This window comes from Myxine glutinosa, chromosome 2 (assembly GCF_964187855.1).
Source record: "Myxine glutinosa chromosome 2, kmMyxGlut1.1, whole genome shotgun sequence".
Lineage (NCBI taxonomy): Eukaryota > Metazoa > Chordata > Myxini > Myxiniformes > Myxinidae > Myxine > Myxine glutinosa.
This window is the reverse complement of record NC_136262.1, coordinates 3,510,362-3,525,414: the sequence shown is the minus strand read 5'-3', so window position 1 is coordinate 3,525,414 and position 15,053 is coordinate 3,510,362. Positions and strand designations below refer to the sequence as shown.

The 15,053-nt window shown below is 37.6% G+C and overlaps 1 protein-coding gene across 1 annotated transcript in view; it reads right to left on the bottom strand.

Moving 5' to 3' along the window:
* NFS1 (NFS1 cysteine desulfurase) overlaps window positions 1-15,053 on the bottom strand; it is a 129,152-nt gene that overhangs the window by 23,306 nt on the left and 90,793 nt on the right. Inside the window, exon 11 of the mRNA XM_068108839.2 lies at window positions 7,664-7,747. Coding sequence (XP_067964940.1) covers window positions 7,664-7,747 — 84 coding nt within the window. The remainder of the gene's footprint in view (window positions 1-7,663; window positions 7,748-15,053) is intronic.

Sequence of the window (15,053 nt, the reverse complement as noted above, 5' to 3'; positions counted from 1 at the left end):
CCTATTCTGAAACACGAGATCAAGAAGAAGGCCAAGCAGAGGCTCCTTAAACATCCACTTCTGATAAAGTAAAGACAAACTTTGCCTATTCTGAAACATGAGATCAAGAAGAAGGCCAAGCCGAGGCTCCTTAAACATCCACTTCTGATAAAGTAAAGACAAACTTTGCCGATTCTGAAACTCAAGATCAAGAAGAAGGCCAAGCAGAGGCTCCTTAAACATCCACTTCTGATAAAGTAAAGACAAACTTTGCCGATTCTGAAACTCAAGATCAAGAAGAAGGCCAAGCAGAGGCTCCTCAAGCATCCACTTCTGATAAAGTAAAGACAAACTTTGCCTATACTGAAACGAGATCAAGAAGAAGGCCAAGCAGAGGCTCATGAAACATCCACTTCTGATAAAGTAAAGACAAACGTTGCCTATTCTGAAACACGAGATCAAGAAGAAGGCCAAGCAGAGGCTCCTTGAACATCCATTTCTGATAAAGTAGACAAACTTTGCCTATACTGAAACACAAGATCAAGAAGAAGGCCAAGCAGGGGCTCCTTAAACATCCACTTCTGAAAAAGTAAAGACAAACTTTGCCTATTCGGAAACACGAGATCAAGAAGAAGGCCAAGCCGAGGCTCCTTAAACATCCACTTCTGATAGAGTGAATAATAATAATAATAATAATTCATTTATTTTGTATAGCGCTTTTCCAGAAGCCCAAAGGCGCTTTGACAGAGTGGAAAACATAATGCATAACAATACATGAAAACAACAATTGCAAAAAGACAAGAATCAAGAAAACAAACAGCAGCGATATACGGCATATATATAAGACAAGAATCAAAAAGACAAGACAAGAATCAATAGGGAAATATTTAAAGCAAAAGGAGGGAGAAGGAGAAGAGATAGTCAGGGGTTAAATGCTGTGGGTTGAATGTTGAATGCAGCGTTGAACAGGTGGGTCTTTAGTGATGTTTTGAATGTGGTGAGTGAGGAGGAGTCTCTGATGGTGTGAGGTAGTGAGTTCCAGAGGGTGGGAGCAGCGATGGAGAAGGCCCTGTCCCCCCAGGATCTGAATTTGGTCCGGATGGAGGGGGTCAGGAGGTTGGTACCAGCAGAGCGGAGGTTGCGGGTGGGAGTGTGTCTGGAGAGGAGGTCAGCCAGGTAGGATGGGGCCAGGTTATGGAGGGCTTTGTATGTCAAGAGGAGGATTTTGTACTGGATTCTCTGGGGGATGGGGAGCCAGTGAAGCTTGTAAAGGACGGGGGTGATGTGGTCACGGGTCCGGGAATGAGTGAGTAGACGGGCAGCGGAGTTCTGAATGTATTGGAGTTTATTGGTGATTTTTGAGGGTGAACCATAGAGGAGGCTATTGCAGTAGTCCAGACGGGAGGTGATGAAGGCGTGGATGAGGGTTTCTGCAGCCGTGGAGGAGAGGGATGAGCGGAGACGGGCAATGTTTTTCAGGTGAAAGAAGGCTGACTTTGTGATCTGTTTAGTGTATTTGTCGAAGGAAAGGGTTTGGTCAAAGATGACGCCAAGATTCCGGATGTGAGGGGAGGTGGATACTGGGATACCGTCGATGTTGAGGGCAAAGTTATGGGTGGATTTTGTGAGCGTTTTTGGGCCAATGATGATTATTTCAGATTTATCACAGTTAAGCTTGAGGAAGTTGATTTGAAGCCAGGATTTTATTTCAGTGATGCAGTTTGTCAGGATAGAGTGGGTGTCGGTGGAGACGGACTTGGTGGAGATGAAAAGCTGGATGTCATCGGCGAAGCAGTGGAATTGGAGACCATGACGGCGGATTAAGTGACCGAGCGGGGACAGGTAAAGGATGAAGAGGAGGGGGCCAAGAACTGAACCTTGGGGGACACCTTGGGGGAGGGGAGCAGTGGGGGATTTGCAGTTATTGATGGAGATGAACTGGCATCTGTCAGAGAGGTATGATTTAATCCAAGAGAGGGCAGTGCCGGTGACGTTAAAGGTGGATTCAAGTCGGGTGAGGAGGATAGTGTGATCGATGGTGTCAAAGGCAGCGCTGAGGTCGAGGAGGACGAGAATGTTGAGGTTGCCAGCGTCAGAGGAGAGGAGAAGGTCGTTGGTGATTTTGAGGAGAGCAGTTTCAGTACTGTGGTTGGAGCGGAATCCGGATTGGAATGTTTCATACAAGTTATTGGCAGAGAGATGATGTTTGAGTTGAGTGGCTACAGCGCGTTCCAAAACTTTTGACAGAAAGGGTAGGTTGGAGATGGGTCTGAAGTTGTTTAGGGTGTCAGGGTTTAGACCAGGTTTTTTTAGAATGGGGGTAACAGCAGCAATTTTGAGGGAAGGTGGGACGATGCCTGTAGACAGGGAGGAGTTTATTGTTGCAATGATAAGTGGAGAGAGAGCAGGGAGGGAGGCTTTGACAAAGCTGGAGGGGATGGGGTCAAGAGTGCAGGTGGCAGTTTTCATTCCTATGAGGAGTTCAGAGAGGTCAGTAGGAGAGATTGGGGAGAACCGAGACAGGGGATGGCAGGACAAGGGGGGGGCAGGTGGTTGGAGGGGGAGCGGGTGCGGCGGTGGTCAAGCTGTTGTAGATGTTGTCAATTTTGCGTTGGAAGAAAGAGAGGAAGGAGATGCAGTTGTCTACTGTGAATGACTGGGTGGTGGTGTTCAGGGGGCGGAGGAGTTTGTTTATTGTCGAGAAGAGTGCTTTTGGGTTTCCGGAGCCAGAGTGGATAATTTGAGAGTAGTAGGCAGAGCGGGCGCGGGAGAGGGCATCTTTGTAGTGTTGTATGTGGTCCTTGTAGGCTTGGGAGTGAACTGTGAGACCCGTTTTATTGCGGAGTCTTTCAAGTTGGCGAGCACGAGTTTTCATCAGGTGGAGTTCAGGGGTAAACCAGGGAGCAGAATGGGTGAAAGAAACTGTTTTGGTTTTTACAGGCGCAAGCTGGTCAAGGCAGGAGGAGAGAGTGTGGTTGTAGTAGTCAGTGAGGTCGGAAGGGGTGTGGAGGTCAATGAAGGGAGAAGTGGACATTTTTTCAGAGAGGGTGGATGAGAATGAGGTAGGTGAAAGAGCGTTTAGCTTACGGAAGTTGATTGTGCGATAATGCCTTGGTGTTGGGGCGGGGATGTTGATGGTCAGAGTGATGGCTAAGTGGTCAGAGAGGGTGAGGTCGGAGCCATAGAGATGGTGCAAATTTAATCCAGTGGAGCAGACAATGTGACCACGGGTTTGTGAAGACAAACTTTGCCTATTCTGAAACACGAGATCAAGAAGAAGGCCAAGCCGAGGCTCCTGAAACATCCACTTCTGATAGAGTAAAGACAAACTTTGCGTATTCTGAAACACGAGATCAAGAAGAAGGCCAAGCAGGGGCTCCTTATACATCCACTTCTGATAAAGTAAAGACAAACTTTGCCTATTCTGAAACACGAGATCAATAAGAAGGCCAAGCAGAGACTCGTTAAACATCCACTTCTGATGAAGTAAAGACAAACTTTGCCTATTCTGAAACACGAGATCAATAAGAAGGCCAAGCAGAGACTCGTTAAACATCCACTTCTGATAAAGTAAAGACAAAGTTTGCCTATTCTGAAACACGAGATCAAGAAGAGGGCCAAGCAGGGGCTCCTTCAACATCCACTTCTGATAAAGTAAAGACAAAGTTTGCCTATTCTGAAACACGAGATCAAGAAGAAGGCCAAGCAGAGGCTCCTTAAACATCCACTTACGATAAAGTAAAGACAAACTTTGCCGATACTGAAACACGAGATCAAGAAGAAGGCCAAGCAGAGACTCCTTAAACATCCACTTCTGATAAAGTAAAGACAAACTTTGCCTTTTCTGAAACACGAGATCAAGAAGAAGGCCAAGCAGAGACTCCTTAAACATCCACTTCTGATAAAGTAAAGACAAAGTTTGCCTATTCTGAAACACGAGATCAAGAAGAAGGCCAAGCAGAGGCTCCTTAAACATCCACTTACGATAAAGTAAAGACAAAGTTTGCCTATTCTGAAACACGAGATCAAGAAGAAGGCCAAGCAGAGACTCCTTAAACATCCACTTCTGATAAAGTAAAGACAAACTTGGCCTATTCTGAAACACGAGATCAAGAAGAAGGCCAAGCAGAGGCTCCTTAAACTTCCACTTCTTATAAAATAAAGACAAACTTTGCCGATTCTGAAACATGAGATCAAGAAGAAGGCCAAGCCGAGGCTCCTTAAACATCCACTTCTGATAAAGTAAAGACAAACTTTGCCTATTCTGAAACACGAGATCAAGAAGAAGGCCAAGCAGAGGCTCCTTAAACATCCACTTACGATAAAGTAAAGACAAACTTTGCCGATACTGAAACACGAGATCAAGAAGAAGGCCAAGCCGAGGCTCCTTAAACATCCACTTCTGATAGAGTGAAGACAAACTTTGCCTATTCTGAAACACGAGATCAAGAAGAAGGCCAAGCCGAGGCTCCTGAAACATCCACTTCTGATAGAGTAAAGACAAACTTTGCGTATTCTGAAACACGAGATCAAGAAGAAGGCCAAGCAGGGGCTCCTTATACATCCACTTCTGATAGAGCAAAGACAAACTGTGCCTATTCTGAAACACGAGATCAATAAGAAGGCCAAGCAGAGACTCCTTAAACATCCATTTCTGATAAAGTAAAGACAAAGTTTGCCTATTCTGAAACACGAGATCAAGAAGAAGGCCAAGCAGAGGCTCCTTAAACATCCACTTCTGATAAAGTAAAGACAAACTTGGCCTATTCTGAAACACGAGATCAAGAAGAAGGCCAAGCAGAGGCTCCTTAAACTTCCACTTCTTATAAAATAAAGACAAACTTTGCCGATTCTGAAACATGATATCAAGAAGAAGGCCAAGCCGAGGCTCCTTAAACATCCACTTCTGATAAAGTAAAGACAAACTTGCCTATTCTGAAACACGAGATCAAGAAGAAGACCAAGCAGAGGCTCCTTAAACATCCACTTACGATAAAGTAAAGACAAACTTTGCCGATACTGAAACACGAGATCAAGAAGAAGGCCAAGCAGAGGCTCTTTAAACATCCACTTCTGATAAAGTAAAGACAAACTTTGCCGATACTGAAACACGAGATCAAGAAGAAGGCCAAGCAGAGGCTCTTTAAACATCCACTTCTGATAGAGTAAAGACAAACTTTGCCTATTCTGAAACACGAGATCAAGAAGAAGGCCAAGCAGAGGCTCCTTAAACATCCACTTCTGATAAAGTAAAGACAAACTTTGCCTATGCTGAAACACGAGATCAAGAAGAAGGCCAAGCAGAGGCTCCTTAAACATCCACTTCTGATAAAGTAAAGACAAACTTTGCCGATTCTGAAACACGAGATCAAAAAGAAGGCCAAGCAGAGGCTCCTTAAACATCCACTTCTGATAAAGTAAAGACAAACTTTGCCTGTACTGAAACACGAGATCAAGAAGAAGGACAAGCAGAGACGATTTTCTTTCTTCGCCGTTTCATATTTTGTGCATCATCCACACCCACCAGTGGTTCATTGGTACTATCAGGTGAGCCCAGGGGCATTGCCCCTATTTTTAGTTTCTGAAGTGGTGTACATTTCAGCCAATCTAAACATTAATGTTTAACCAGTTTTTTGTGGATAATGCAATGAAAATGAGTTATTTTTAAAAAAAGAAAAAAACAATATGGTTACACCGAATGACTTTTTTTAGGGGATAAATCTATGAATCTTGTTTTAAAATACATTGCGATTATTTTATTGCATAAAACCACATAATTGCGTAGGTAAACAAAAGTGAACAAAAAAGTACTTTTAAAATGAATAATTTTGACTTTTTAATTTATGCACTTTTGAAAACTTTATCCGTCATTGACCCATGCATTTCCCATTTCAATTTTCTACAGCAAAGGAGGGAAAAATATTAATTAACTAGAACGGCATTCCTCGACAAATATGCCTTTGCCCACAGTATTACATCGTTATACATAATTGTACCAAGTTTGATTGAAATCCCTTCAGCTGTGCTCAAGTACCACATTTTTACTCAAGTATCAAGTATCACACACCATCACTGCAACACTCCACCGATCTGGGCTTTATGGCAGAGTGGCTAGACGGAAGTCAAACAGTTCAATCTTGGTTTCATCAGACCACAGAATCTTGTTTCTCACAGTCCGAGAGTCCTTTAGGTGCTTTTTTGCAAACTCCAAGCGGCTCTCATGTGTCTTTCACTCAGGAGAGGCTTCCGTCTGGCCACTCTGCCATAAAGCCCAGATCCGTGGAGTGTTGCAGTGATGGTTGTCCTTCTGGAAGTTTCTCCCATCTCCACACAGGATCTCTGGAGCTCAGCCAGTGACCATCGGGTTCTTGGTCACCTCTCTTACCAAGGCCCTTCTCCCCCGATTGCTCAGTTTGGCCGGACGGCCAGCTCTAGGAAGAGTCCTGGTTGTTCCAAACTTCTTCCATTTAAGAATTATGGAGGCCACTGTGCTCTTGGGAACCTTCAATGCAGCAGATTTTTTTTTTTTAGGCTTCCCCAGATCTGTGCCTCGACACAATCTTGTCTCTGAGCTCTGCAGGCAGTTCCTTCGACCTCATGGCTTGGTTTTTGCTCCGATATGCATCGTCAGCTGTGAAACCTTATATAGACAGGTGTGTGCCTTTCCAAATCATGTCCAATCAATTGAATTTACCACAGGTGGACTCCAATCAAGGTGTAGAAACATCTCAAAGATGATCAAGAGAAATGGGAGGCACCTGAGCTAAATTTCAAGTGTCATTGCAAAGGGTATGAATACTTATGTAAATGTGATATTTCAGATTTTTCTTTTTAATAAATTTGCAAAACTTTCTAAAATCCTGTTTTCTCTTTGTCATTATGGGGTATTGAGTGCAGATAGATTTTTGTATACAGGATCGAGACTCGTGAAAGAGCTAACATTTATCACACAAAAAATCAAAGAGACACACAAAACATATAATAAGGGTAGCGGTAGACAAGATGGGGAGAGAAGGGGAAGCACAAACACAACGTTTGAGAGCAGGGACATCGGGAGATCTGTGAGAGGGAGAGGGTTCGGGGGAGGAGGCGTGGGAAGGGGAAGGAGGGATGAGGGAAAAATGAATTTAAACGATTTCAGCATAAGGCTGCAACATAACAAAATGTGAAAAAGGTGAAGGGGTCTGAATACTTTCTGAATGCACTGTATATACTTCCACCAGGTTTGGTCAAAATCCCATCACTAGTTCACAAGTTAGCTCGGTAGCAGAATTTTTACCTACCAGTACCTCTGACCTTTGACCTCTTGACCCCAAAATCCAATCAGTTCATCTTTGCATCATAATACATAGTTGTAAAACTTTGGTCAAAATCTCATCATTTGTTCAAAAGTTATTGTGCTAACAGGATTTTTACCTAATATGACCTCTGACCTTTGACCTTGTCATCCCAAAATCGAATCAGTTCATCTGTACATCATTATACATACCTGTACCAAGCTTGACTTACTTCAGTCGTTCTCAGGTTATCGCGGTAACGAAAGCCTATTACGGACAAATGGATGGACAGCCCGAAAACATAATGGCTCCGGCGACTCAGTCGCCAAAGGCATAAGATTGAGAATGCACTAGAAACAAAGACAAGTTTGAAGAGAAAGAATATGAGTCAAACTGAAATAAAAAACCTGATGGAGGAGTGTGCCAAATCTTCGTTGATACCAATAGCACGTAGAACATAAGAAGGCTCCAGTGAGGCTGATGTGCAGGCACTGAAGGGAAAGCACACCAAAGCATCATGTGCAGGGAAATTATAAAATCTCTAAACAAAAACATTAAATCAAAATCACAAAACTGGAACATCAAATCAAAATCACGAAAGAAAAACATCAAATCAAAAGCACGAAACAGGAACATCAAATCAAAATCACAAAACAAAAACATCAAATCAAAATCACAAAACAAAAACATCAAATCAAAATCACTTTAAAAGGAACATCAAATCAAAATCACAAAACAAAAACGTCAAATCAAAATCACAAAACTGGAACATCAAATCAAAATCACGAAAGAAAAACATCAAATCAAAAGCATGAAACAGGAACATCAAATCAAAATCACAAAACAAAAACATCAAATCAAAATCACAAAACAAAAACATCAAATCAAAATCACTTTAAAAGGAACATCAAATCAAAATCACAAAACAAAAACATCAAATCAAAATCACAAAACAAAAACATCAAATCAAAATCACAAAACAAAAACATCAAATCAAAATCACAAAACAAAAACATCAAATCAAAATCACATTAAAAGGAAAATCAAATCAAAATCACAAAACCACTGTTAGATTTATTGGTAGAGATGGTATGCCACATCAGTAGTGTAATAATGTTGCTTCTGGGACACCTCCGTTTAACATGTGAAATCCCTATCTAATGTCATTTACCCCCTTGTCTTTTTCAAAAATCATAAACACCTCTATTTCTCCCACCCTCATCTTTATGAACCTTTTGTCTGTAGTACCTATCCTTAATGTTGTTCATTAGACCACTCAAACACTACAAATATTTGTTTTCTCTTATAGACCTATCATCCTTCTTCTACATATCATCTGGCAGATTAATCTTTGACCCACTCAAACATTGACCCATTCACTTCCATATTAATTCTTTCCCTCCCTCATTGCCCCTAAACACCTATATTTCTCTCACCCTGTTCTTTACGAACCTTCTAACCTTTTGACATGTTATCCTTATTCATTAGACCACTTAAACACCTGTGATCCTTCTGACCTCATGGACCTTTTAACCTTTTACTCTTAATATCATCTGGTGAATATAACCCACTCAAACAACGACCCTACAAATATTTGTTTATGCGTGGGAAATAATTTAATTCTCCTACAACTCTCTTCACCATCTAATATATTAACAAAAAATATGTTTGAGTTTGGTTCTTTATTAAGATATTTTAACTGAGCTAAGATAAAATGGTAAACCTCCCTCAATGTTCTTGCTTGAGCGCCTCCAGTGCCACATACCATTTTTAAATTAAAGTATATATTTTCCTGACAACCATCAAAGTTTTCCGTCCACTCAAAAATATTTCCATCTTTTTTACCCAATTCACCGGTATTTAAATTAATTCTCTTATTTGTTTTGTGAACTTTTTTACCAGTTGCCTTTTCAATTATACCTATTTGATATTTTTCACATTCATTATGTTTTCCATTTATATACCAAGGTTGATTACACCTCCACTCTTTAGTCTGGTTGATACTTGGTTCTATCATTTATATAATAGTAAAAAAGGCGGCGGTAGCCCGTTAAAATCCCCAACCCCCCCCCCCCTTTTAACTTATCACTTATATATATCTTATCACTTATATATATCTTATCACTTATGTATATCTTATCACTTATATATATATCTTATCACTTATATATATATATCTTATCACTTATATACTTATATAACCATAAGGGAGACTATCAATTCCATTTTCTAAAATAAACCTCTTATCATCAAAAGCCCCCAATGCTTTCTTATTTATCTCTTCTGAATATAATTGATGTTTATAACTTCTTATTCCATTAATCTTTCTAAACTCTTCTTTCTTTGTTGTTAAACAGTTATAATAATCCTTAAAGTTTATTGTTTCTTTAATAACATTTTTCTTTACACCTTTTAACTTCTTATCAGTCTTTTCAACGTTATTCACAATGTATTTATAAGCATAAGCCTTTGACCTCAATCCCACAAATTCACTCATAACATTTCCTCCTAATTCATCCTTGAACTTTCCAATCACCTTTTTATTTTTAGAAGAGAACAACTCACTCTCTGGACTGTAATTACTCGTGTCATAGATATTAATGTCTCTTTTCATGTCTGAATAAACATCGTTGGTATTAATTTTCAAAATAAAACTATCTGTATCCATATAAAGTAGATTAACATCATTTTGATATTTCTTCCTCAAGTTATTATAAAAGTAATCATACATTAATGACTTTGACAAGTCAAGAATTGTTGTCCCAATATAAATAGGTTTGTTCATTTCAATACTCTCTTTAATCAAATGGATCGCACAAAAGTTCTCAGTAAAGACCTCAGCTCGAGTAAAACTCGGTCTATTAATTAATTTTGATGCTTGTTCCCAAGATGTTGATAGTCTGATATTTTGTCTTTTCCTCACATTCTCCATAGTCTTACCAAAGACCGCATTATTCATCAATTTATAAAAGTCTTTCTCAAAATCTGTTTTTGACTCTGTTCTTCTTTGTGTATTAAAATCAATGTACCCCTTTAACCAATGACTTTGATTGAACTTTAGAACCCTATGGATCTTCTCTACTCTTAGACCTTTTGATAAATATTGTCGCAAATTTCTTTGGTGTAGAACATAATTTTTCTTGTTATATAATGTAGTAAGTAATTTTTCTGTTGATTCACCTATATCAAACGATCGTTGATAATCACTCAACCATTCTTTCTTTGGACTTGCTTTCTCACAAGCAAATGGGAGATCTTTGTGTAGGTTATGGAGTTCCTCTGGATATTTTAAATCAATTTCAAAATAATAACCAACTTTTTCTTCATCCAATTCTTTTTGTGTAGAGATACATACATCTTGTAAAACGTTTTTGTAGTCTTTTTCCTTTACCCATCTAAGTTTTCCATAAGGAAGAGCCTGAGACATTGCCCAGCCATACAGGTTGTTCGCGTCATAGTACATCAAGTAAGAACTCTCTTTCGTTGGATCATAATTTGGAAGATATTTGTTATTTGCTTTTGCGTATCTACTCGAGCAGACTTGTGAAATTCCACCTCTTTTTGCCTTTTCAATCATCAAAAGCATATCAACATCGGTTATCAAATCCAAATCTTGTTTTGTCATTTTCAACATCGCACTCCAGGCCAATCCAGGTGCTGTGTAGTAGTGAGCAGGATCCAATCCATATCCAGTGCGACAAACAGATCTAAAGGCTTCAAATACATCGGCCAATAAAAGCACATCAGTTTTGAGATACAAATCGTGATACTCGCCAAGATTCTTGATGTTATATTTTTCCCAAACATTTTGTGCGTGTACATAATCTTTATCAGATATATGACTATTATTACCTTCGCAAAAGCGGAAGGTTATGTTTTGATCGCTGTGTATTTATTTGTATGTCTGTGTGTGTGTATGTTAATCGCATAACTCAAAAAGTATTCAACCGAATTGCATGAAATTTGGTGGGATGATTGGTTATTATACGGGACACATTTGATTAGATTTTGGGAAACAGATTTGCTCAAATTCTGACTATTTTTAACTCGATCGTATTTCACTCAAAGTTATGAGCGACTGAAGAAGAAGATGTCCATCCAGGACGTCATCACTATAACGCGATCTCCCGCGATCATTTCAACCTCAAAAAAAATTATAATTGCAGATTTGACAATAGATGAGGCATATTAACAAACGAATGAAACAGATTTGCTCAAATTCTGACTATTTTTAACTCGATCGTATTTCACTCAAAGTTATGCGCGACTGAAGAAGAAGATGTCCATCCAGGACGTCATCACTATAACGCGATCTCCCGCGATCATTTCAACCTCAAAAAAAATTATAATTGCAGATTTGTCAAGAGATGAGGCATATTAACAAACGAATGAAACAGATTTGCTCAAATTCTGACTATTTTTAACTCGATCGTATTTCACTCAAAGTTATGAGCGACTGAAGAAGAGGATGTCCATCCAAGACGTCATCACTATAACGCGATATCCCGCAATCATTTCAACCTCAAATGAAATTCAAATTGCAGATTTGTCAATCGGGGAGGCATATTAACAGACGAATGAAACAGATTTGCTCAAATTCTGATTTTTAAAAATCGATCGCATTTCACATAAAGTTTCACATCGCATACACTCCCATGCCAAGTACAGAACAGTAGCTGCGGCGAAGGTATGCGCTCTACCGAGTGCCCGGATTCTAGTTTAATTTGTTATAGAAATTTTCTTTTGAAGGAAGTTGTGTTTCATTGAATCTCTCAAATGAGTCCATATAGTCATAGGGGTAAATTCCCTTTTGTGTTAGAAAATCTTTATCTAAAAAATACTCTGAAAGACATGGAAACTCTTTTAGATTTTGAACCAAGTTAACCAATGGACTTGCCATGAATTTAAATGTATCAAGAAATCTGATATGAGTAATAGGAGATGTGTGAATTGTTTTTGTGAATGAAATGTATTTCTGATCCGTGTTTGGAATTGCTGAGATACTTCCAGAAGTCTTTGAGAGTTCCTTGATAAATAGATGTGTATCATAATGAGCGTTGTTATGAAGAAAGACAGGAATGAAAGAGGGGAGTTGATAATTAATATTACAACTTTGATGAGCCGGACCTCTATATTTACCAGTGAGATGACAATGGTCTCTAACCTTTAGACCTTTACCAATTTTCTCCTCACAAATATGACAGACATTGTTTTTTATAAATTCCCTTTTTTCTTTACTTGTTAAGGACATTGGTTTATTGGTTTCTCTCATTATCTTGGTTAATCGAACACAGTCTTTTTCTAGTCGTTTCACAAACTCCTCTGGGGTATTTGAGCCTCTATACATCTCTAACTTGTTATATTTATCACCAACGGATGATTTGATATAATAACAAAAACCACAAGGAGTATGTTTTTGATATTTATTTGTGTATGATTCTTTTGGATCTTGAGAAGCAGTATCAATTTTTTCTAAAATACTTTCAAAATCAGCATATATAACAAATGGATGTTTGATCTTTTTATTTTCATCTTTGAATGTGATCTTTGAGCCTTCTTTAGGCATATTGATTACCGTTGATTTATGTTCGCCACAATAATTTGAATGTTTATCTAATCTTTCTTGTGAATTGAAGAAGTTAAGACAACGCAAACAAATATATATTTTATTTGTTCTCTTACAGACTTGTGGTTTTATTAATTTAGCAATATCTTTGATGTATGTATAATGTGAATTTTCGTCTGAATTAAAATATAGAAGATTAATATGAGTTTGTTTACAATTGTCAGAAAGCTTTAAAACCTGAATGTTGTTTGTTTCTGTTAGACCATAAACATTAACTGATAAATTATTCATCTTTTCAAATTTAGGAATATCATTTAAAGTCATCGGAAACTTTAGATCTTTCGTATTTAATGTATTCTCATATTTTTTATAATGAGATACTCTTTCATCATGAAAATGTGGAGGATGTAAGTGTGCTAAAATAGACCAGAGAAAACATTTATTGTCTTTATTTTTGATATTGATAACTGCTTTTCTATTTTTGATAACACTGGGTAAATCAATGTAAGAAGAAGCTTTTAGAGGATCTGATTTAAGAATATGAATGTCTATGTAAATAATTTTTCCTATATTGAATCCACTTCCTACGATTGAATTATCCACATCTTGCTCTTGTTTAATAAGTTCATCATAGACTCCTGATGTTTTAAAATCTTGATATGAAGATATAAAGTGTGGCTCAGTTCTCATGTATGGTGCATCTATAACTCCTTCATCCTTTGTCATTTCTAATTTTACTCCCATATAAAATTTAAGTGGTTTCATTTCCTTTAGTGTTTTTTCAATCAACGTTTGAACAGCAGGTTTAACTATTTCTACAGCATCAACTATAGACTCTGGTTCAGGAGGTTTGAAGTTAAAGACTCTTATTTTAATATGTCCTTTGAATGCTCCATCAGAGTTTTTAGTTGTGATAAAATTTGATAAATGTAGATTTGTTTTAAGATGTATTTTGAAGCCTTTCTTGAGGATATTTTTATTACATGTAGAACAGTGTTTTGTTTCAGGTGGAAGAGGGGAAAGTTTGTTTAAAATGTTGTATGTATGTTTTGCGGTGAGAATATGTTGTTTATAATATTTTACTTCCTTCTCGCAAGTATCACAATAAACCATATTTATAGCGTGAGAAAACGTGGTGTTTTATATATATCACTGTGCTTAAAATAAAACACTTTTGAGCTTTACAGCTCCGTTTTATATATATCGCTGTGCTTAAACTAAAACACTTTTTCACTCAGAATCATCTAAGTCATAACTATCACATGAATACTCAGAATCATACTCAGAGTCATCAATAAAGCTACTCTCATAACTATCATTTGAGCACAAACTATTAGTATCATAACTATCATCTGTGTTCAATGAAATACTATCATCACCATCGTCCAAGTTCAATGAAATACTATCATCACTATCGTCTGAGTTCAATGAAATAGTAAAATCTTCACTGCTGTATTGACTCATATTTAATTAGCAAGAAAAATATTCCCATCAATATCTATATACTTTCTTTCATTAACAGATTCAATCTCTACAATTTTTATATCAAAAGTTATCTTTAAATAATCTCTAACTATCATAGAACGAAATGACATTTCACCAGAAATATTAACATCATTCATTTTACTTAGATCTACACCCTTTGGATTATTAAAGAAAATACAAATGTCTCCTCTAGAATTATTAATGGTCTTATCATTCTTTTTCAAAGTATCGTGGTCAATCACTTTTTCAAGCTTTGAATAAATTGCCAGGAGTAGAGGAGAAACTTTTGTTAGATTTACTTTAATGGATGTCTTTCCAGGTATAGTTAGAGCTCTTCCTTTAAATGAAATAGAGGGGCTCATGTTATTTTCCATAACTGGTTTTACCCAAAAATTTCCATATTTATCTTTGTTCAATTTAACATCTTTGACATATTTTTCTATATCTTCCACCGAAGTAGAGATTGATTGAAATTTGTCTTTTGTGCTTTGAAACATTGTATTTATTAATGAATAAACTTGCGTTTAGTTTAAGTAAAAATTTACCACATAAATATGATAAGTTCTGAAGGATATTTAGAATTTCCAGACTCTCCATATGATAAATTAGAGAATTGTCCGGCTTGTGATAGAGTGGGGCTTAATGATGAGGATTCATATAAACAATGTATTTTCTGTGATTTAATTTTAATTAATGATAATAAGAAATATAAAAAAATATATAACTCTTTTAAATTAGAACCAAAA